Source organism: Saccopteryx bilineata, chromosome 10 (assembly GCF_036850765.1).
Source record: "Saccopteryx bilineata isolate mSacBil1 chromosome 10, mSacBil1_pri_phased_curated, whole genome shotgun sequence".
Taxonomy (NCBI): domain Eukaryota; kingdom Metazoa; phylum Chordata; class Mammalia; order Chiroptera; family Emballonuridae; genus Saccopteryx; species Saccopteryx bilineata.
The window spans coordinates 48,088,008-48,113,607 of record NC_089499.1 but is presented as its reverse complement, the minus strand read 5'-3'; the positions used below and the strand labels follow the sequence as shown (position 1 = coordinate 48,113,607).

The following is a 25,600-nucleotide window of genomic DNA, read 5'->3' as shown; positions in this document are numbered from 1 at the left end:
TTGCTCAACGTTTGTTTATTGAATTAGTCACATTATTGAGTATAATTGTACTTCATTCTCATTACTGTATAGTATTTTATTGAGTAAATTTATCTAACATGCTGTTAACGAACATTCAGATGGATTCCAGAACTGCAAATATTACCACTAAGAACATTCTTGTATAGGTTTTTCAGCAAACAGGTGTACACATTACGGTGTATTCAGCTTTAAGAGATTACCAAACAGTTTTGAACATGGCTGTATAAACTGCCACCTCTATGAGCCATGTCTGAGTGTTCCAGTTACTTTATTTTTTTCTTCTTTTTCAAATGAGAAAAGAGAGGATATAGAGAGACAGACTCTCACATGTGCCCCAACCAGGATCCATCTGGCAATCTAGTTACTTTATATTCTTTCTGATACTTAACATTTTCTATCTTCTTCATGTGTGTGTGTGTGTAAATGATTTTTTTCCTACTTTTTAAAAAAATTTCTATAGTAAGGTTATAGTCCTTTTATTTATTTTCTACAAGTAAAGTTGACATTCAACATTATTTTTTAGTGTACAGTCTAATGGTTAGACAATTACATAATTTACAAAGTTATCCCCTGATAATTCTAGTACCCAGCTGGCACCATACCTAGCTATTACAATATTACTGACTGTTTGTCCTATGCTGTGCTTTATATCCCTGTGACTTTTTGGTAACTACCAATTTGTTCTTCTTGATCCCTTCACCTACTTTCACCCAGACCCTCAACCACCCTTGCACCTGGCAACCCTCAGTTTGTTCTCTGTATCTAAGATTGTTTCTTTTTTGTTTGTTCTTTTATGTTCTTTAGGTTCCACATATAAATAAAATCATATGGTATTAGTCTTTCTCTGTCTAACTTATTTTACTTAGCAAATACCCTCTAGGTTCACTCATGTTGTCATATGGTAAGATTTCATTCTTTTTTGTGGCCAAGTAATATTTCATGGTATATATGTACCACAGCTTTATCCACTCATCTGTTGATAGTCAGATGGGTTTCTTCCATATCTTAGCTATTGTAAATAGTACTGCAATGTGCATATAACTTATTGAATTAGTAGTTTGGATTTCTTTGGATATATACTCACAAGTGTAATTGGTGGGTCATAAGGTAGTTCTAGTTTTCATGTTTTGAGGAAGCTTAATACAGTTTCCACAGTGGCTTTATCAGTTTGCAGTCCCACTGACAGTGCACAATGACTTCCTTTTTGTTACCACTTATTGTTTATTGATGATAGCACTTCTTAGAGCTGTGAGGTGATAATTATGGTTTTAATTTGCAAAGATTTCTCTAATGATTAGTGATGTTGAGTATTGTTTCATATGTCTATTGGCCATCTGTATAAACTCTTTGGAGAAGTGTCTATTCAAGTCCTCTGGTTGTTTTGTTGTTGTTTTGTTTTTGCTGTTGAATTGTATGAGTTCTTTATAAATTTTGGATACTTTATATCATCGGTGAATATCTTCTATTCAGTAAGATTTTTTTGTTTTGTTTTCTTTGTGCAAAACCTTTTTAGTTTGATGTAATCCCATTTGTTTTCTTTTGTTGCCCTTGCCCGAGGAAATATATCAGAAAAAATATTACTAAGAGCATGTCAGAGAGTTTATTGCTTATGTTTTCTTCTAGGAGTTTTATGGTCTCAGGTCTTACCTTTAAGTCTTTAATTCATTTTAAGTTTGCTCCTGTATATAGAATAAGAAGGTGGTCTAGTTCCATCTTTTTGCATGCATCTGTACAATTTTCCCAACACCATTTACTGAATAGACTGTCTTTACCCAATTGAATGTGCCTGCCCAGTTTGTCCTTCATTAATTGATCATATAGGCCTGGGTTTTATTTCTAGGCTCTCTATTCTGTTCCATTAATCTATGTGTCATTTTTTACACCACTACCATGCTGTTTTAATTACTATAGCCTTGTAGTATAGTTTGATATCAGGTCGTGTGATACCTCCAACTTTGTTCTTCTTTCTCAAGATTGCTGTGACTACTCAGGGTCTTTTGTGGTTCCATATATATTTTAAGATTATTTGTTCTAGTTCTGTAAAAAAACACCATTGGTATTTTGATAGGGATTTCATTGAAACTGTAGATTGCTTTGCATAGCATGAACATTTTAACAGTGTTAATTCTTCCTATCTATAAGCATGGTATCTGCTTTTGTTTATTTATATCTTCTTTTTTTTTTTAATGTCATAATTTTCCAAGCACAGATCTTTTACCTACTTGGTTATAATTATTCATAGGTATTTTTTGATGCTATTGCAAAATAGATTGTTTTCTTAATTTCTCTTTCTCATAGTTCATTTTCAGTGTATAAAAATGCAACCGATTTCTGGATATTAAATTTGTATATTGCTGTTTTGTGAATTAATTTTATCAGTTCTAGTACATTTTGGTGGAATCTTTAGGGTTCTGTATATATAGTATTGTGTCATCTGCAAAGAATGGCAGTTTTACTTTTTCCTCTCTAATTTGGATGCCTTTTATTCTCCTTATTTGACTGTTGTGGCTAGGACTTCCAATGCAATGTTGAATAAAAGTGGTAAGAATGGAAAACCTTGTGTTTTTCTGATCTTAAGAAAAATGCTTTTAGCTTTAGCTTTTCTCTCTTAAGTATGATGTTGGCTGTGGGTTTGTTATATATGGCCTTTATTATATTGAGGTGTGTTCCCTTCATTCCCACTTTGCTGAGAGTTTTTATCATAAATGTATGCGGGATTTTATCAAATGCTTTTCCTATATCTATCAATATGATCATATGATTTTCATCCTTCATTTTTTTATATGGTGTATCACATTAATTGATTTGTGGATATTGAACCAATATTACATCCCAGGAATAAATCCTACTTGATCATGGTATATAATATTTTTTAGTATATTCCTGAATTTGGTTTGTTAATATTTTGTTAAGGACTTTTGCATGTATGTTCGTCAGGGATATGGGCCCATAATTTATTTTGTACTGTCTTTGTCTGGTTTTGAAATGAAGATAATTGTGGCCATTTAAAATGAGTTTGGGCTTGACCAGGTGGTGGTGCAGTGGATAGAGCATTGGACAGGGATGTAAAGGACCCAGGTTCAAATCCCTGAAGTCACCAGTTTGAGCCCAAGGTCACTGGCTTAAGCCCAAGGTCACTGGCTTGAGCAAGGAGTCACTTGCTCTGCTATACCTGCCCCCTGTCAAGGCACATATAAGAAAGCAGTCAATGAACAACTAAGGTGCTACAATAAAGAATTGATGCTTCTCATTTCTCTCACTTCCTGCCTATCTGTCTCTCTCTGTCCCTGTCTCTCTTGCTAAATAAATAAATAAATAAAGAGTTTGGGAGCCATTCCTCATCTTAAAGTTTTTGGAATGAGAAGGATAGGTGCTAACTCTGAATGCTTGGTAAAGCATTACCTCTGAATCCATTCATTCTAGGACTTTTTTTTTTTTTACTGGGAGGTTTTTGATTACTAATTTTATTTGGTTGGTCTGTTCAGAATTTCAGTTTTTTCTTGATTCAGTCTTGGAAGATTGTATATTTCTAGGAATTTATCCATTTCTTCCAGATTGTTCAGTTTCTTGGCATAGTGTTTTCTTATAGTCCTTTGTATTTCTGTGTTGTTATTTGTCACTTCACTTTCATTTCTTATTTTATTTTTTTGGGTTTCTCTCCTTTTTTCTTGATGAGTCTGGTTAAAGGTTTATCAGTCTTAACAATCTTGTTTATCTTTTCAAAGAACCAACTCTGTTCCATTGATCATTTGTTCTTTTTTTTTTTAGACTGTTTTATTGCCACTCTGATTTTTATTATTTCCTTCCTTCTATTCACTTTGAACTTTGTTTGTTGTTCTTTTTCCAGTTGCGTTAGGTATAAAGTTAGATTGTTTATTTAAGATTTTTCTTATTTTTTTAAGGTAGGCTTGTATTGCTATGAATTTTCCTCTTCAGACTGCTTATCCTGTGTCTCATAGATTTTGGGGTTGTTCTGTTTTCATTTTCATTTATCTCAGGGTATCTTTAAATTTCTTCCTTGATCTCATTGTTAATCCATTTATTGTTTAGCTGAATGTTATTTAACATAAAAACATGTTTGCGTGTTTTTCAGTTTTTGTTATGTAATTTCTAGTTTTATACCATTGTGGCTGAAAAAGATGCTTTATATGATTTCAAGCTTCTTAAATTTATTGAGAATTGTTTTGTGGCCTCACATGTGATCTTTCTGGAAAATTTTATGTGTGCAACTTGAAAAAAAGTCTATATTCTGCTGCTTTGGGGTTAAACACTCTAAAAATATCAATTAAGTCTATCTGGTTTAATATATCATTTAAGGATGCCATTTTCTTGTTGATTTTCTGTCTGGAAGTTTTATCTGTTGATGTTAATGTGGTGTTAAAGTTTCCTACTATGACTGTATTACTGTTGCTCTTTCCCTTCATGTTCGTCAATATTTGTTTTATATGTTGAGGTGCTCCTATGTAAGTGTATAAATGATTACAAGGGTTATATCCTCTTGTTGGATTGATTTCTTTATTATTACATAATGATCTTTTCTCTTATAATAGCTTTTGTTTTGAAGTCCATTTTTTTCTGATATAACTATTGCTATTCTAGCTTTTTTTGTTTCCATTTGCATGAAATATCTTTTTCCACTTCTTTACTTTTTGTCTGCATATGCCTTTCCATGTGAAGTGGGTCTCTTGTAGACACAGTATATCTGGGTCTTGTTTTTCTTATTCATTCAGCTACCCTGTTTCTTTTTGTTTTGTTTTGGAAATTTTAATCCATTTACATTTCAAGTGATTATTTATAGGTATGTAGGTTGACATTTTATTATTCATATTTGTTATTTCTTTCCTTCTTTAAGAAGGCAATTTAACAGTTTTTGTAATACTGGTGTGCTGGTAATGGATCCCTTTAGCTTTTTCTTAACTAGGAAGCTCTTTATCTTGCCTTCATTTTTAAATGCTAGCCTTGCTGCTAGAGAATCTTGGTTGTAGGCCCTTGCTTTTCATCAATCCTTTCTGACCTGAAAAGTTTCTGTTGAGAACTCAGCTAATAGTCTAACAGGAGTTCCCTTGTAGATAACTGTATTTCTCTTTCTGCTTTTAAGATTCTCTCTTTGTCTTTAACCGTTATCATTTTTATTATGATGTATCTTGGTGTGGGCCTCTACAGGTTAATCTTGTGGGACTGTCTGCATTTCTTGGACTTGTGTATCTTTTTCCTTCACCAGGTTAGGAAAGTTTTCAGTCATTATTTCTTCAAATAAGTTCTCAATTCCTTGCTTTCTTCTGGTACCTATATGACACAACTATTACTATACTTGATATTGTCCCAGAGGTTCCTTAAACTATCCTCATTTTTTTTTTTTTTTTTTTGGTGACAGAGACAGAGAGAGGAACAGAGAGGGACAGACAGACCAGAAGGGAGAGAGACGAAAAGCATCAGTTCTTCATTGCAGCACCTTAGTTTCTCATTGATTGTTTTCTCATACATGCCTTCACTGGGGGCTTCAGCAGACTGAGTGACCCCTTGCTCAAGCCAGCGACCTTGAGCTTGAGCTGGTAAGCCTTGCTCAAACCAGATGAGCTGGTGCTCAAGTTGGTGACCTCAGGGTCTTGAACCTAGGTCCTCTGCATCCCAGTCTGACACTCTATCCACTGCTCCACCACCTGGTCAGGCCTTCATTTTTTTTTAAGATTTTTTTTCCTATTTCAATTGGTTGTTTTCTGCTACCTTGTCTTCCAAATTATTGATTCAGTCCTCTGCTTCATCTAATCCTCTGCTGATTCCTTCTAACGTATTCTCCATTTCAGTTAGTGTATCCTTCATTTCTGACCGGTTCTAACGATGTTCTTTTTATGCTTACTCTCACTTTGTTGAAGTTCTCACTAAGTTCCTTGAGCATTCTTATAACCACTGTTATGAACTTTGTATGTGGTAGTTTGCTTGCCTCCATTTCGTTAAGTTCATTTTCTGGAAATTTCTTCTCTTCTTTCATTTGGAATATGTTTCTTTGTCTCTACATTGTGACTGCCTTTCTCTGTGTTTATTTCTATGTATTAGGTATATTTGCTAAGGCTCCCTGTCTTGGAAGGGTGGCCTATGTAATAGGAGTCCTGTGGGGCCCAGCGGCACAATCTCCCCGGTCACCTGAGCTGGGTACTCCAGGAGTTCCCTTGTGTGGGTTGTGTATGTCGAGCATTGATTGCTATTAGCATGTCAGTGGATGGGAATGATCTTAAGGCTAACTGGCTTACTGTAAGGATTGGCCATGATCACAGTGTACAAACTCTTGTGTGGAACTGACCCCATGGAGCTGAATTTGCCCCAATGGAGTCTAGTGCCTGTTGAGACTACCTTTTGGGTGTGCTAGTGTAAAGCCAGTAGCCACGGCCACCATCACAGCCACCTGGCCCATGCAGGTTTACATTTGATTTGGACAGATGGTAATGAAACAACGGAGCCAAGAACTAGTGGGTCATCATCTTTAATCCTACCTTGCACCTGGCGGGCAAGAAAATACACATAGCAGGAAAACACTTCCCTTTCCATTCAGGGCTCCCAAAGCCACTGACTCATCCAAGTTTCCTAGAATCAAAAGCCCCACCAGCCTTATTCACCTCTGTTCCCCATCTCCTTCTCTCTGCACAAACTCTGCACTAACTGGCTTCTCCTTCAGCACTCTGCCATCTTGGCTGCCTCTCCTCAGCAATGCTGATGGCAGGATCTGAGTGAGCATGCTCCCCCCCCCCCGCCTCATTTTATAGTGTAGAAATTAAAGCCTTTAAGCCAATATACAAATAAGGAAGTCTCTGATACAAAGCCACTTATCTGAGGCATAAATGAAATTCCTCATAAGAGTGCACCACCCCACATCATGCAACAGTCAAGGGTGTGGGGAAAAGCTTAGTTCTGAGAAGATCTTAGTATTAGAAGGATGTTGAAAAGATCTTAGTATTAAAAGATGGGAAAGGTTTAGTCTTAAAACTAAGTCTTAGGCTATAATGACTTTGCCAGCTTACAGCCTGTCTCCCACACCCCATGCAAACTACAAGTGAGCAAACATATATATCATATTTACAAACTTGTCTGAGCTACAGCTAGTTTTGGGGCTGGCCAGTTTCTCTGTATATCTCTGGCATCCGCTGAGCAGCTCAACCAGAGTTCCTTAAAGAAAGACTGCAACAAGGGCCCAGGCTGGCCACTACTGAAGAGCCTTGGGCAATGCATAAGTTGAGTGGGGTGGGTTTTCAGGGAATCATCAGGGTGGAGCCAGTGGAGTTCACCAGGCTAATGTAGATTTAGATTTGGTCGTGTGGGAGGAGGGCTCAACATAGGGTCAACAGCAGCCTTACCACCAGCCCTCACCAGTTGCTTCCCGTGTGTCTCTGCCAACCCCCAAGCCACTGTTCCTTCACCAGTGCCCAGGATGAGTGCCTGTGAGCAAGAATTTGTGTGTGGTCTCTTCAAGAGGATGCCTGATTTCCAGCAGCCTTTTATCTCACCTAGATGGACAGAATCTCTGCTGATTTTCATAGCCAGATATTATGTGGCTCCTCTTCCTGGCACTGTTGTTCTGGACCAGGTTCCCTGACATAGTGCTGAGACCCCCTGCTCCTTGAGGAACCTCTACAGCTGAGAAATTCCTCAGAATTTTCAACTGCCACTAGTAGGTTGGAGGCCAGCTTATTTTGCATAGCTGCCCCTCTATCAGTGTAGATGTGGCTTTTTCTTTATATCCTTAGTCATAAGGACTTCTGTACAGCTAGTCTTCAGATAGTTATGCAGGTTGATTGTTAAATAATTTAGTTGTAATTTTGATGTGGTCACGGCCAAAGGCGAGTATAGCATCCCATCTACTTTGCCATCTTGACTGGATCCCTTCTTCATTTTAGCTATTCATTTAGCCACCACATTACATAGAAATTTTGTCATTTACAAAGAAATCTCTTTGTTCTCAATATGATAACATCTCTAGACAATTACAAAATACAAACAGTTGTGTGCAGTGGTATATACTGTAACTTTTATTTTTCTTTCTCCATTAACTAAAATGTCAAGCACTTCTAAAATATTTGTTGTCCATTTTGCTATCCTTTTTTGTGAAGTTCTCTTTCAAGTCTTTTGCCCATTTTATATGTGGTATGAGTTCTGAAGCATACTTTGTCAGATATGTGTAATGCAGATATTTTCTCCGTCCCTGTGTTGCTTTTTATTCACTTAATAATACAGTCTAATTTTTCTTTTATGATCAGTGTTTATTATATCCTGTTGAAAAAAGCTTTGCCTACTCTAAGGTTAATAAAGTGTTTTCCTAGCTTTTGTTTTAAAAGCTTTTTTGTTTTCTATTTCAAACTGCAGTCAACATGGAGGAGATTTTTTGGGTATAGTATAAAGTAGGTGTAAGGCCAGTAGCCACAGCCATCCAACAAAGCCTCCTGGCCCATGCAGGTTCGCATTAGATTCAGACAGAAGGTAATGAAACAACAGAGCCAAGAACTGGTGGGCCATTACCTTTAATCCTAGCTTGAACCCAGTGGGCGAGAAATACACACACTGGGCTCCAAAACCCACTCATTCAGTGTTCACAAAGCTACTGACTTATCCGAGTTTCCTAGAATCAAAGGTTTCTAGCTCACCAGACTTATTCACCTCTGTTCCCCATCTCCTTCTTTCTACACAAACTGCACAAACTGACTTCTCCTTCAGCATTCTGCCATCTTGGCTTCCTCTCCTCTCCTCCACGTGGCCTTTCTCTGCTCTCCTCTAGCATGGGCTCCTAGAACGTAATCACTCTTCTCCCAGAACAATGTGATCTCTCTTCCTTTTAAAACCTTTTGGCTGAAAGCCCTCCCCCAACACATATTAACATAATCATGCCCATCCCAAGCAAGAAGGGCAATTAATATTCTCACCTGGGTGACAGGCTTCCACATAGGCAGTGCCATCTTTAACAAAGTGGGCATAATATATTTTATCTGCCCAATAGTAGGCATTGATTCATTGTTTTATATGGATATCCAATTGACCTATTCCATTTATTGACAAGATCATTTTTCCCAGTACACTGAAGTGAGATTTTTGTCATAACCCAGGTGCCCATTTATATGTTGGATTGATTCTGGACTTGTTCTTCTATTGAATTGGTCTATAATTTCTATCTTTAAACAAATTAATGTATTGTCTTAATTACCGTAGCTTTATAATTCAGTTTAATATCTGATAGTAGAGTGCTGTGGAATTGTTTTTCTCTTTAAGATTGCCTTGGCTATTCTTGGTCCTTTGAATTTCCATAGATATTTTAGACTTAGCATGTCTATTTTCATACAAAAATGCTAGGATTAGCCCTGGCCGGTTGGCTCAGTGGTAGAGCGTCAGCCTGGCGTGCGGAAGTCCTGGGTTCGATTCCCGGCCAGGGCACACAGAAGAAGCGCCCATCTGCTTCTCCACCCCTCCCCCACTCCCTCCTCTCTGTCTCTCTCTTCCCCTCCCACAGTCGAGGCTCCATTGGAGCAAAAGATGGCCCGGGCGCTGGGGATGGCTCCTTGGCCTCTGCCCCAGGTGCTAGAGTAGCTCTGGTCACAACAGAGCAACGCCCCGGATGGGCAGAGCATCGCCCCCTGGTGGGCGTGCTGGGTGGATCCCGGTCGGGTGCATGCGGGAGTCTGTCTGACTGTGTCCGCGTTTCCAACTTCAGAAAAAAAAAAAAAAAAGTGCCTTGCACATTGTAACTATCAAAAAAAAAGCTAGGATTTTGATTAAAATTTTTCTTACTATTGATAAATGTGAATAATATTGAGAGCATTAAAATATTGAGTCTTCCAATTCACCATGGTATACTTAGATGTTCTTTCTTTGTTTTATTTATACACACACACACACACACACACACACACACACATATATTTTTTTTTTTTTTTTTCCTGAAGTTGGAAACGGGGAAGCAGTCAGACTCCCGCATGCGCCTGTCCGGGATCCACCTGGCATGCCCACCAGGGGGCGATGCTCTGCCCATCTGGGGCATTGCTCTGTTGCAACCAGAGCCATTCCAGCGCCCGAGGCAGAGGCCCATCCTCAGTGCCCGGGCCAACCCTGCTCCAATGGAGCCTTGGCTGCAGGAGGGGAAGAGAGAGACAAAGAGGAAGGAGAGGGGGAGGGGTGGAGAAGCAGATGGGCGCCTCTCCTGTGTGCCCTGGCCGAGAATCAAACCCAGGACTCCTGCACGCCAGGCCGACGCTCTACCGCTGAGCCAACTGGCCAGGGCTTCCTTGTTTTCAATAATACTTTTGAGTTTTCAATGTAGAGATCTTACACATAATTCTGCTAGACTATTCCCCTGAGTATTTGATGTTTTGATGTTACTGTAAAAATCATTTTAAAATGTTATTTTTTACTTGTTGCTGGCCTATAGAAATATAGTTGATTTTTAAATATTGACCTTATATCCAACAACTTTGCTTAAATTCTCTTTAACTGTGAAGTTTTTTTCTTTTTTATACAATCACATCATCTTTAAGTAATAGTAGTTTTCTTTTTTTTTGTTTGTTCCCTATTGCATTAGATAGGATTTCCAGTACAGTGTTATTCCTGATATCAAGAAGGAAGCTTTACATATTTTACCATCATATATGATGGCTACTTTAGGTATTTTGTTTGTTTGTTTATAGATATTCTTTATCAGATTAATGAATTTCCCTTTCCTTCCCAAGTAAGAGTTTTTTTAAATCATGAATGAGTATCAAATTATATAAAATACTTTCATATAGAATAATTTTGATAATACTGTAATAGTTCAGGAGGAAGATTTAAAAGAAAAAGAATGTTTACTCTGGATATTTTAATATCACATTGTAATATGTTTTAAGATATGAAAATCAGCCAGTAACCACTAGTGAGCTAGGTACATCTGTTTTGATACTTTTATTCTTGGTATTTGTTTAGCGTATGACTATTGTCTTCTCATTAAGAGTGCTTGGCACAGTAAATTAAAAACAAAAGAAGAAACAGAAATAGTGTATCATTTTGCCAGACTAAACAACTCTTAAGTAAGAAGTCTTTCCCTTCTGTGATCATTTCAAACCCTTAGAGGTGCATCAGCAGTAAAACATTATTTAAAACCACCCACCCATTCTGTCTTTTCCTGATTGGAGGAGGACCTTTATGGTGTTTGAGAAGTAGACACACCAAAGAGAAACTTTGGCAGATCTTTGGTGGTTTCCTCTTTTCTGACTAGTTACAAACTTCTGGAGCATTCTTTTCATTTTTTCCCTTTCTACTCAATCTCCATTCTCCCATTTTTTATTCCCCTATCACTTCAAAGCCAAAACCATCATGTGAAAAGGGAGCTAGCCAGGGGGAAACAGTCAATTCCTTTATTCTGACCTAAGTACTATCCTTCATGTGCTAGTAGGCAAAGTAGAAATTTCTACTAAACCAGAGTAACTAACTGTTCAACAAATTTGGCCTTCAGAAACTTAATTAGATTATTAGTAGTAAGTTTCTCTTTAAAAACTTGTGACAGTAGTTTTAGCAAAACCAAGGTTGGCCATAGGGAGAACGAGGACATAAATTTCCAGCTAAGGAAGCAGAAGAAGTGGATGGGAGCATGACCACGATTGGATTAGGCAAGCCTGTGGCCCATGAAAGAGAAATCAAGAATGATCTCTAAATATAATGGTATGTCCCTTGTTGATCTCAGATGAAAATTGCTACAAGACCTACTGGCTGATTATAAGGAAATGTGCATATACAGATACGTATTGGAATGCCTCAACCTCTGCCAAGGCTATCAATGGCAGTATCAATCGGTAATCAAACCACAGAAGCATTGGATTTGGCATTTAATATAAACTAAGTAAACAGAATAAAATATTTTTTTCTTCAAGTTTTGGCAACATTGCCGTATTGATTTTAGCTTCTGGTATTGCTGTTGAGCAGTGAATGTCATTCTGATTCCTGATCTTTCCTATGAGACTTATTATTTTTTCTCTCTGGAGGCTTTTAGGGTAGACTCTGTAAAAAGAGAATTAGTCTTTACAGTACTTCCTTTCTGTGTTGTGTAAGTAAGAAATCCTTCTTCTCTTGGGTTTTGTTGTTGTTTTAACCAACATAAATCTTTGCCCTCTAAAGTAAAAGAAAACCGGAGGGACGATTTAATAATGTTTTTCAAGTACATATGGTAAAGGGCAAATATGCAAAGGATAACTATATATTTAGAAAGTGAAAAATGTTACAAACGGCAACATAGGGTAGACAATTATTTCACAAACTATATTCCATCAAATGTTAAACTTCTCAAATATTGCATACTGTGCCCTACCCTCTCTTGTACTTTCTCATGGACTATTACTCTAAGAAGTCTCACAATAAACCCATTTAAATTTTCTTGACTAGCATTTCCTAAATGTATTTGCCCACCATGACTTTTTTCTTTTTAATTATTTTAAAAGGAACATCATTAACATATGTATAACACAGTTGGGAGAATGCCAGATAAGACGTAGACTTTCCTGGCTACAAAAGAGCAATTAAGCAATGGAATAAGTCACCAAGAGAAGCTGTGTACTCTCCTTTTCCAGAGATCTTTAAAACAGGACATCTGTTTTAGGCGTAGTCCTGTTTAAACAATAGGACTATACTGGTGTTTCTTCCTCTTCCTGTCCCCTAGTGGTAACATTGAAGGCTTTTCGCCCACCTTTTACGTGATTTTAGTACTTTGATTATTAATATGTATATATAAAAATGACAACTACTACTACCAATAATTATATTTATTGAGAAATTATTTAGTGTCTGGCACTATGCTAGATGCTTTAACAACTTCATAATGCAATGCAGAGAATGCTAAGGTAGGAGATAGAAAACCTGCATTCTTATTCAGTCAGCCTCTGACCAACGTGTGCTTATGGGCAAATCACTTTGCTTCCTTTTCTTCATCTATCAAATGATAAACTTAGATCATCTCAAAAGGTCTTTTCCACTCTAATATTTTAGGATGATATTTTCATCTGGATATCAGCTAATATAATGGAAGAAGAATTAGAAAATTTCTAGGTCAATTTACACTGGAAAATGATTTGCATGAATCAGTAAGGAGGGGCTGGGTAAATAAATTGGAACTATATTTATAAAAATTATGATATCAAGTTGAAACCAATTAGAAGATATTGAAAAAAAATTGTTTATTGTCTCTTTAAGGTCACTTCCAACAAGACTTAAGTTTCAGAGAATTTATGAAAGGCTTTTTCCTGGTACCTACTTTTATTGCACAGCTTAACACATTTCTCTAGTGCAGCTTTTATTTGAGAATTATTCTTGTTAGGACATTCTAGCCTCCTGTACCTAGCACACCAGAGGTATTCAGTGTAGAAAGTTAAGTGTACAGCCTATGGAGTTTTAGAACATCTGGGTAAGTAACTCAGCTTTACTACTTACTGGTACCTGTGTGTTCTTAGGCAAATTACTTCATATCTGTGCCTCAGTTTTCTTTAAGGAGAATTATAAGTGTACCTACCTCATAGGGATGCTGTGAAGATTAAATGGGACAACCTGAAATTTGTATTTTGAACAATACTTAACAAAGATTTAGGATTCTATTAATATTAGTTAATGTAATTATTAAGGACATGCAACATTTCCCCAATACTCTAGTAGAAATTTTTCTTTTCTTTTCATAAGGGACAACATAAAACCCCCACAGGTAAATTGTATAATTCTGGTGTTTGATACTATAATTTACTGTTTTTATAATTTAGCATCTTTTCCTTTTTAAAAATTTTTATTTATTGATTTCATTGAGAGAGGAAGGGAGAGAGAAAGAAAGAGAGAGACAGAAACATTGAGTTGTTCTTATGTGTGCCCTGATTGGGGATTGAACCAACAACCTTTGTGCTTCAGGACAATGCTCTAACTAACTGAGCTATCTGGCCAGGGCTAATTTAGCATCTTTTCTGACCCACTTCTATACTCCAGAATAATGATGCCTATCAAATTAGAAAAGTTACTTTATTTTTGCATATTGGTTGAATTTATGTTTGAAATACATTGTACTTTGGAATATTGTGCAAAATCTGCTCACTGACTATAATAGAGTTTAAAGCCAAGTTTGAAGGTCTAAGTTAATAAAGAGCACATATTGATGTCCTTCCTCACATGTCTTCCTAGAGACTTTTGCCTGCTTGAAGCACACTAAAGGGTGTGAAATTGATAGATATACCCTAATGCGGCACACTCCTGTCACCTAGCTGGAAAGTTAAGACATACTGTTATTTATCCCTGAGAAGGGCTGTTGTTCATGCTAATATTTCGTTCATTTGTTCTTTCGTGGATAATTGCACAAAGTAACAAAAAACACCTACTCAACTTACAGTTTGGCAGAAACAGTAGCTTATGTTTTCTAGAGACAAAATTAGAAGCAGGCTCCCTGGACCCATCTCTAAGTCAAAATAAAATAAGATGTCTAGGGAACCACTGTGCCTCCCACTAAACATGATCCATGGAATAATATTGTTTAGGTCAAGATGTCCTAGAATGAGAGGACTGGGAGAAGGAAAGGGGAGACAGGAAAATATGTATTTTTTTAAAAAAAATATGTATTTGAGTAATATGTTTTCATAGAGATGAAGAGGCAAGCTGTTTTTTTTCTTTGTGTTTTCTACATGCAAACAAACAAAAACCCTTGTAAGACCCTAATCTTATCAAAAAAGAAAAACTGAGGCCCTGGCCAGCTGGCTCAATGGTAGAGTGTTAGCCTGGTGTGTGGAAGTCCCAGATTGATTCCCAGCCAGGGCACACAGGAGAAGCGCCCATCTGCCTCTCCACCCTTTCCCCTCTTCTTTCTCTCTGTCTCTGTCTCTCTCTTCCCCTCCCGCAACCAAGGCTCCATTGGAGCAAAGTTGGCCCAGGCATTGAGGATGGCTCCATGGCCTCCAAGTCCGGTGCTAGAATAGCTCCAGTTGCACTGGACCAATGGCCCAGATGGGCAGAGCATCTCCCCCTGGTGGGCTTGCCGGGTGGATCCGGGTCCAGGCATGTGGAAGTCTGTCTTTCTGCATGCCTGCTTCTCATTTCAGAAAAATACAAAATAAAAAAAAAGGAAAGAAAGAAAATCTGAGTATACATTGTTGAAGGGAAGGGGTTGTAATTTAAATTGTATTTTATTTATAATATTGAAGATTACCATCTTTTCTGGGGAGCGTAAATTTTTAGCAAAACTAAACCATTGAAAAAGTATCTTTATTTTTTCTATTTCCACAGAAAAAAATGAACATTCATTCTACCCTTCTCAATACAGATATAATCATTCATTTAACAAGCATTTAGTAACAACTGTGCATAAGGACTGAAGGGAAAACGAGTAATAAGACACTGTCCTTTTGTTCCAGAACTTGAAATTGAATAGCAGAGATATTTATTTAAATAATATCAGAGTTAAAAGAGATGCACAAAATGCTGTGGGAACACAGAAAATGGAGAGTATTTTTAAGTTGAAGCATTCATGAAGGTTTCATGGAGAAAGTAGCATTTGGATTATTGTAGGATTTCTCACTGCTGTAGAAAAGACAGATGGGATTGTGATATAGCGATGAGGAATGGGAAGAAGGTAGAGCAGCATTCGCATGAACAAAGATGAACAGACTAGAAAGTGCAGAGCATATTTAAACTGGTCAGAGTAGGATATGCCTAACCACAGGCTATACCAAGAATGGGAATGAGGTCTGAGATCACAAATGGAAAAGATCACTAGTGGAAAAAAACAAGTCAAGGCTGTGTCAGGGAGGGCCTTGAATGCCAAGCCAGGACATTTTAAGTTATTATGTAGGTCAGTGGTCCCCAACCTTTTTTGGACCACGGACCGGTTTAATGTCAGAAAATATTTTCACAGACCAGCCTTTAGGGTGGGACAGATAAATGTATCATGTGACCGAGACAAGCATCAAGAGTGAGTCTTAGACGGATGTAACAGAGGGAATCTGGTCATTTTTTAAAAATAAAACATCGTTCAGACTTAAATATAAATAAAACGGAAGTAATGTAAGTTATTTATTCTTTCTCTGCGGACTGGTACCAAATGGCCCACGGACCGGTACCGGTCTATGGCCCAGGGGTTGGGGACCACTGATGTAGGTCACAGCTTCTCCTGCTTTCCCACCGATATGCCCTTAGTAGAAGAGGACAGCAAAAACATGGTGGGGATGAATAGGTGGAGTACGGGGGATGATTAGGGCAATGAAACTTCTGTATACTATAATGGTGCCTTTTTCAAAACCCACAGAATGTGCAACACAAAAAGTAAACCCTAATGTAAACTATGGACTATAGTTAATAATAACATATTACCATATTTTCCCATGTATAAGACGTTCCCATGTATAAGATGTATCTGAATTTTGGGGCCTGAAATTTGGGGGGGGGAATGTATTACATAAAGTTATTGAACTCAAGTTTTATTCATCATAAAACCCATACAACTCCTCATCACTGTCAGAACTCCCATCCACTAACTTGTCCTCTTCTGTGTCTGATGACAAATCACAGTCTTTAACAATGAGCACAAAAATAAGCGTGAAAAAGCGGGAAATGCAAGTAAAAAAATCTACAACCACTGTATAAGATGCACCCATTTTTTAGACCCCCAATTTTTCAAAAACAGATACGTCTTAAACATGGGGAAATATGGTAATATTGGTTCATCAATTTGTAACAAGCACACTATATCAATGCAAGTATTAATAATAGAGGAAATCCAAGGTGAAATTTCCCCCAAAACTTTTTTTAAGTGAGAGGAGGGGAGATAGAAAGAGAGAGACTCCTGCATGCACCCTGACTGGGATCCACCCAGCAACCCCCATCTGGGGTCAATGGTCAAATCAACTAAGCTATCCTCAGTGCCCAGGCTGATGCTCAAACCAGTCAAGCCACTGGCCTTGAGAGGAGAAGAGAAAAGCAGATGGTCAATTCTCATGTGTGCCCTGACTGGGATAGAGCCCAGGACGTCTGCATGCTGAGCCAACACTGTATCCACTGAGTCAACTGGCCAGGGCCCCCAAAACGTTTTTAAAATCAATAACCCATAGAATGACTGTCAGGATTCCTGTATTAAGAAGCATGGCTTTGGTTGACAGGAGTCATTGACATTATGTTACAAGTGAAACAAAACAAAATTAAACCAGTAAATGATGAGCAACCAATTTTTCTTGCAACACAAATATATATATATATATATATATTTTGCATCCTTATTTTCATTTCCCTGTCTTCATACAGAGGCATATATACTACCCTTTACTCAGTGAACCTTCATTTTGTTTATAATAAGCCTAATGAGAAATAGATAAACTATCTATTATGAATATTACAGTTAAAACAAGAAAGTTATATTTTGATATGAAAGTAATGCATACTAAGAAAAAATGTGAAACAAGCCTACTGAGGAGATGAGCAAAGTAAATGGAGTGACCTTTGGTAGGTAAGTTTAGATGTATTTTTAGACAAAGAATTCAGTTTGATGGGTGCCCCTGTCATTGAGAGCACAAACTTTTATTCTTGATGTCATTGAGACCCAGTTTGACCTTTAAGCTATCACCACTGCACATTCCTCTTTTTGGTGTGTAGTGTTTACACTGTAACACAGATAACTTAAGGTTGTTTGGGTACTTATTATGTAGATATTCAGACATGTGAACCCAAATGGTGCCTAATGAGGCCTCTTGGAACCACTGAAGCACGTTCACAGACTAGTCTCCTCATGTGTGTTTTCAAGGCCCTTTGTTTTTCTTATGAAGACCACAACTGGAATCTTTAACCTCATGCAAAAAAATCAGCCTTTGAGAATAAATTCCTTAGCTCTCTGCTTGCTGGGAAAATACAAGAGACCCATTCCCAAACAACCCTAGGAGAACAGCTCTTCCTCTATAAACCATTTTCATCAAGAGAGAATATATACAGAACCAAGTTTCTGGGTCACTCTCGAGTTTCAATTCTCTACTTAGTAGCTGTTGGACACTGGGCAAGTCACGTTATTTCTTCTCTAAGTCCTACTTATTTCTGAAGTGGGGATAATATCTCAGATTACAAGAATAAAAGGTAAAATGTGTCTGAGGGAGGTACTCAATGAATGTTAGTTTGCTTCCCCTTTCCTGCCTCTTATGCTAAAATATTAATTCATTGAGCCAAGCCCTTTGTTAGGAGATGGGGATATAATTTATGCAAATAAGATATGAGTATATGAATTTAGATGACCTAGAAATTATGAACAGCTCATTTCTTTGCCTCCAGTGTCAGCAATCTCAAATTTCTATACCACTCTATTGGTATTTTTGACCAAGGAGTAAACTTTTAAAATACTGTGACTGCTTTTTTTGGCACATCTTTAATAGTGAACTGGTTTTAGGTAAACCAAGTCAGGTTCCCATTGCAAAAGGATAATAGTCTACCCTCTTTAGTAACTCACAAGTCCACATTAAATACTTAGAACCAAAATCTCTCAGGGTTTTATTTTACTTACTGTGACCTCAGATACACGGACAAGAATGTGATGGTAATGGGGGGGGGGAGGGGCACAAAGAAAACCAGATAGAAGGTGACAGAAGACAATTTGACTTTGGATGAGGGGTATGCAGTATAATCAAATATCAAAATAATCTGGAGAAGTTTTCTCTCAACATATGTACCCTGATTTATCAATGTCACTGCATTAAATTTAATAATAAAAAAACAAATACAAATCATATTTAGAAAAATGGATATAGCGTGTATCATCTTAAGCAGGCAATTCATGAAACAAGTTATTCTGTGGTCTTAGAATCCATATCAGTGTTTTTAACCTTTGTGTTTTTTATATGTTTTCTTGTTTCCATTTTTGTTTTGTCTTGGGGATGGTTTAAAATTAATTCTGAGCTAAATTTTCATTTTAACATTCCCTCACTGATAATCAGATATGTTATTACATATCTCTAACTTCTCTCTTCTTATTGGGAATGCTTTCTCCTCAAGTAAAGCTGTATACATAGAAAACATAAATATTTGAGTATTTTCATAGCACAGAAGGGATTTTCTGTTTTTTAAAAGGTTTGTTTTAATATTATTTTGAGAACAAACTTAGTTTATAATACAGTTAAAGAATAAATTTTTATCTAAATTTAATATACGTTTTTTAGATTTTACTTATTCATTTTGAGAGAGAGAGAGAGAGAAGGGGGGAGGAGCAGGAAGCATCAAGTCCCATGTGTGCCTTGACCAGGCAAGCCCAGGGATTCGAAACAGCGACCTCAGCATTTCAGGCCAATGGTTTATCCACTGCACCACCATAGGTCAGGTGTCTTATCTAAATTTAGCATACCAATGTTTCTGTTACGCAAAAGCATTATAAACACGAATGATAGAGCAAAATTTTCTTCCTAAAGAGAAAAATATTTGGGATCTCTAATTTCAATAAAGTAAAATTGTCCTGGAACTCTATTCTCTTTAAAAATTATTAACAGACTTAATTGATGATCTTCTATAGAAGATAATGAGAGCAGGGCTGTCTGCAGAAATGGATATGGGTACACTGTACACATTGATCCTGTTATAGGGTTCTCTACTGTAATATCCAGGTAAGTAGTGACTTACTTCCTTTGTAAAACAACCTGGGCAGCACTAAGAAGGTGGTTATTTTCTCTTTCCTCACTGTGATAACCTAGATGGAATCACTTTACCAACCATTCTTTCAGTTCCCTTTCTACATATCCTCAGAGGATTGCTCTGTCCTCAAGAACCAACTTCATAGCCAATCTTTTTTCTATTTCAGAAATTACCATGGTTGACACAGAGATGCCATTTTGGCCCACCAACTTTGGAATCAGCTCTGTGGATCTTTCTGTAATGGATGACCACTCCCATGCCTTTGACATCAAACCCTTCACTACCGTTGATTTCTCCAGCATCTCTACTCCACACTATGAAGACATTCCATTCACAAGAGCTGACCCAGTGGTTGCTGATTATAAGTATGATCTGAAACTCCAAGAGTACCAAAGTATGATGTTAATTTTCACTTTTCAAACTATTTAGACTGGCACTGGACTAATTTTAATAACACTGGAGTAAGTGCTCTAGAAACTAAAAATCTATAAAGAAAACATTTATCATTCACTTATTCATCCATTTGTCCATGAAATAGTTGGGATTTACAAAATATCAGAAAGGAAGGCAATGTACACCAGATCATTCTTTCCTTTTTTCCCTTCTTCCTTTCTCTCTCTCTCTCTCTTTTTTTTCTTCTTAGGAGCATTTTCTAGTATGATTATATTGCAAGGTGTATCTCAGGCCAAGAGTTCATCACCCAAACTTTTAATTCTTTTGGCCACTTTAAATTAATAAGTAACAGTTTGCTGCCTTATCAGGAAATTACTAAATTATAATCCAATTTTGACGTGTTATTTGAGAAGCTTACACTGAACTTATTTTTCAGCCCAAATTTAGATTTTGACAATATAGTCTATTAACAAGTCTTCATGCCTTAACTCAATTTACACTGAAACATCAGACTCAGAAAAACTAAAACTGCACTTTTCAAGATAAAATAAATTTCTATGATGCTATTTCCTTGATTTTTATCTCTTTGTGTACTGATATGCTGGTTTTTCAAAGCCACCAGTATGTAATTGGTAACCATTACTTGACAATAAGAACTTCCTGTATTTCTAGTTTGGTTTTTTTTTTAAGATAAGTAATATACTTGGTTATATTTATGTGTGTGGTTTTCAGTTAGAACCTAATATGGAAATTTAATAGCCCTGATCCTAACCAGCGGAAAGATAGTGCTTACTTTCCATAGATTGTTTTACACTCTATCAAAGATCATTTTACAAACCACCTTTTCTGACTCAACCCTGATGACAAACTTGGTTAGAGCAGCATCCCAATAAGCCAAGGTTGCAGGTTCAATCCCTGGTCAGGGCACATACACGAATTAACCAATGAATATATAAAGAAGTAGAACAACAAATTGATGTCCTGCTTTCTCCCCCTCCCTTTCTCTCTCTAAAATCAATAATTTAAAAAAAATTTTATTTTAAAAACACTAATGGTAATCTGGTCTCTTATTTTTCATGTACCTACAAGTTGGGCTTCCCATTACCTTTTCATGGCAATGTTTTTTCTGCATTTCTTTTGCAAGAAAGGTTCAAAAATAGTTCTAAAATGCCACATTTAAGTTAAAATACACAATTTAATATTGTGAAAATGCCAACGGCACATTAGTAAAATAACCTTTATTGTCTCTGATACTATATGTTGTCTGTTAGTGCTTTAGTGTTACAGGGTGTTAGAGGGTCACAGAACCACAGGCTTAATTCCCTGACCTGTTTTATTTATACAGGTGAAGTTTAGAGGTGTTGTATCTTGCCTGTGATCACAAAGCCTACTTTTTCCTGTCTTTTCATGTTGCATAGTGCTTCTACATGTAAATAATAAAAATATGGCATCAAGGTATATACTCTGGTGACTTGTCCGATTGCCTTTTCAGCATTGTTTTTTGTGTAATAATGATCTCTTCACACTTTTCTATACATAGGTGCAATCAAAGTGGAGCCTGAATCCCCACCTTATTATTCTGAAAAGACTCAGCTGTACAATAAGCCTCATGAAGAACCTTGCAACTCCCTCATGGCAATTGAATGCCGTGTCTGTGGAGATAAAGCTTCTGGGTTTCACTATGGAGTTCATGCTTGTGAAGGATGCAAGGTAAATAATCTTCTTCAAAGGATATGCTGAAAATTTACCTATTATTCATTTCCTGCTACAACCACATGAGAAGGAATTGAGATAAAATTTCAGACTTTTTTTTGTAAAACACATTCTTCAGATGCTATAATATTTGAAAACTCAAGAAATTTAATTAAAGCAGGGCTACTTTGCCTCACTTTCCTTTATATATTTGTCTTATGAGGCACTGATTTAATTTAATCCTCATATCTTGCAGGGTTTTCTTTTAAAGTGACTTTATCAAGGTATCAAGGCAAGATACTAATGAGCTAACCCAGAACCCAGATTTCCTGAATCTTCCAGTGCTTTTTTCACTATACCATGTAATATTTTATATATGTAAGGCTTGACAGAGTTGATAGGTAAGTAGATAGGTAGACAGATAATCTTCATATAAGCCTTAGAACAGTCCTAAAAGGTTGAGCTTATTTATGGCCACTAACATATATAGAAATTATGAATTAGACTTTTTCATGGTCATCCATTAATAAGTGGCAGAGCTAGGATTAGAATTTCTATCTTATGATTCCTAAACCAGTGCTCTGCTTTTCTTATTCCAGCATAACTTTGAGCCATGTATTATAGGTAGACAAAGAGATATAACTATTTTGGAAAGGAGACACTATTTCTTCTCATCATTTTTTGTGAAAAGGGGCAGTTCAAACATTTAGTATTATTTTGCCCAAGTACTAAGAAAATGTTAATCCACTCATATTTTAATATATAGTTTTTTTAAATAATTAACTTTAATATGCTAAATGAATAAACTAGTAATAGAATGATTTTGTTATATATTCCAGGGCTCAGAATAAATCATTCATATTTTCTTATAAAATGGATGTTTTACTTTTATAAAATTTTTATAAACACAGAATTTAAAATATTGTATATTATGTATATTTTATAAATATAAAAATATTATAAAATATTCATTTTATAAAATAAACACTGCTTATACTATTTCATCCTCATTTGGGCTTTTTATTCAGAATAAAATTATACAGCAGCAGCTGGGCAGGCATTAGAACAGGGGTCCCCAAACTTTTTACACAGGGGGCCAGTTCACTGTCCCTCAGACTGTTGGAGGGCCGTACTATAAAAAAAACTATGAACAAATCCCTATGCACACTGCACATATCTTATTTTAAAGTAAAAAAACAAAACGGGAACAAATACAATATTTAAAATAAAGAACAAGTAAATTTAAATCAACAAACTGACCAGTATTTCAATGGGAACTGTGCTCCTCTCACTGACCACCAATGAAAGAGGTGCCCCTTCCAGAAGTGCAGCGGGGGCCGGATAAATGGCCTCAGGGGGCCGCATGCGGCCCACGGGCCCGTAGTTTGGGGACCCCTGCATTAGAACATGGTTCCTAACTAGACTGTGGGCCAAAAAAGGGAAATTAATATTTATTTGAATTTTTATTATGCACCAGATATTGTGCAAGATACTTTTGCATATATCATTTTAAACCACATTCTGTCTAAATTTTTGCATCTATAAAATGATGATGCTGAATTAGATCTCTAAAATCTCTGCAATTCAAACAGTTTATTGCTCTAAGGCAACTTAACAAAGTGAAAAGAGATAAGCTAGTAGTTACCTGGACAACTTGCCCAAAGTCACTAGCTAATTACATAAGCACTTTAGCCCTCAGTCACCTTATGTATTAAACAACTTTGTCAAATCAGCTATTAAAGGTCTTACTTATCTCTAAGGTCTAAAATTCCAAAATTACAGCTTGAAAAATGCCTGGCAAAAGATGCTTTCACTTAAAACACTTAAACCCATTCGTTCTGTGATTAAAACCAAACTAATATATTTGTGACCTTATGTGAAATCGTTATGTATAGTTAGTTATTTAAGATCTCAGTGAGTAATAAAAACATTTCAGTTTATTGCATTAGACATTTATACAGTTTTTGAGTATGATAAATCCTGAGAAATACCTAAAGAAACCATTTAGTTTTGGTCATCTTGGTAATTTAACTTGATAAATAACATCAGTATGATTGGTTAAGTTTCCACAATAAATTATTGTTGGTATGGGCTAGTAAAGCACTTAGGAAACTAGAAAGTTTAAGCAAATAGTTTCACCGTGTTCTGTTAGTCCAGGGGTCGGAAACCTATGGCTCATGAGCCAGATGTGGCTCTTTTGATGGCTGCATCTGGCTCGCAGACAATTTTTAATAAAAAAAATAACATTAAAAATATAAAACATTCTCATGTATTACAATCCATTCATTTCCTACCTCTCATGTTCATGGTTGCGGGTGGCTGGAGCCAATCACAGCTGTTCTCCGGGACAACACCAAATTTTTATTGGATAATGTGTAAAGTACACAAGTCGTTGTATGGCTCTCATGGAATTACATTTTAAAATTGTGGCGTTTATGGCTCTCTCAGCCAAAAAGGTTCCCGATCCCTCTATTAGTCATATTTGTGGAGAATTAACATTACCGAAAACAGCTAAAATAAACAGATAGAAACATTGTCAGTAGTTGCTTATAGTGATAAAAGCTAAGTTCTAAGGGCACAAAAACTTTGAAGATAAAAGCAAGCAAAGAAGAAAGGTAGCAAAAAATAAAAAAACAAAAAAAGAAAAAGAGAAAGAAAAGGGAGGAAAAAATCACTATGCCTTTAAATTAGGAACAAAACGGGTTCTAAGGCAGAGATGGATAATAAACACTTAATAAAACCTGAAAAATACAGGGGACTTCTTAACCAACCATAGGAAGAGAAACTAATAAAAACAATAGACAAAAATTAAGAGCACTGGATGCTAACCTTCAGCAACTTGCAAACCATCCACCTATGGATTACAGACTTCCTAGACTAAAAGGAAGGTTATAACTGTGGAAGGGAAAATAGATATCTACTCATTTCTTTCTCTTAATTTTTGTAAAAATTTATTGAACCAACTGATAGCAATGCCAGGAAGCAAGATCTCAATTGCTCCCAACATCTAGTCATTTTAAAGATAAGAATAAGGAAAATGTTAGTGGAATAATATAACTTTGGCTTCTCCAAGTATAAGTTAACAATTTTCAAGATATGGTCTGTAGACAATTTCAAAGCACCCAGGAGATTAAAACTATTTTCATATTAATACTTTGTTGTTATTTACCATTTTCATTCTCATTTGCTCAGGAGTGTAAAGTGGAATGTTTCAGAAGCTATATGACATAGAATGATAAGATAGCTCTGATAGGCCTGACCTGTGGTGGCGCAGTGAATAAAGCGTCGACCTGGAAATGCTGAGGTCGCCAGTTCAAAACCCTGGGCTTGCCTGGTCAAGGCACATATGGGAGTTGATGCTTCTAGCTCCTCCCCACTTCTCTCTCTCTCTGTCTCTCCTCTCTCTATCTCTCTCCTCTCTAAAAATGAATAAATAAAATTAAAAAAAAAAGATAGCTCTGATGGCTAATGGAATATTTGCCTGTATTTCTCATACATAAAAATTTTTTAGTTTTAATTTCCAGTCTGGTAAATGTCAGTAAAAATAGCCCACATAAACTAATGCTGTTTGAGGTCCTCAGTAATTTTTAGAAGAGTAAGGGGTTCTGAGACCAAAGAGGTTGAAAACCACTGTTATAAGGCATTGAGGCTGAAGAAATGCTCATTCTTTGCTACTTTGAAACTAAACAAAATTGCTGCCACACAATGTAGCTAAATTAGACCTGTGGCTGTCAGTAATCTAAAATATCTCCTTATTTTATCAACAATGCTAAATGATAAACTAGGCAAGTGAAATATGTTTGATTCAGCTGTACAGTATATATTTTCTGAAAGGTGCTTTGGCAGTTTAACATTTGCAGTTAACTAGTAGATTATAGCA

General features: G+C 36.5%; 1 protein-coding gene across 8 annotated transcripts in view; it reads left to right on the top strand.

Annotated features, from left to right (window-relative positions):
* The window catches only part of PPARG (peroxisome proliferator activated receptor gamma), a 156,476-nt gene that overhangs the window by 76,106 nt on the left and 54,770 nt on the right, over positions 1 to 25,600 (top strand). For all 8 annotated transcript variants that reach the window (XM_066245133.1, XM_066245129.1, XM_066245131.1 and 5 more), the window contains 2 exons: positions 19,802 to 20,029; positions 21,569 to 21,738. In XM_066245133.1, the coding sequence (XP_066101230.1) occupies positions 19,810 to 20,029; positions 21,569 to 21,738 (390 nt within the window). In that variant the 5' untranslated portion in view covers positions 19,802 to 19,809. The remainder of the gene's footprint in view (positions 1 to 19,801; positions 20,030 to 21,568; positions 21,739 to 25,600) is intronic.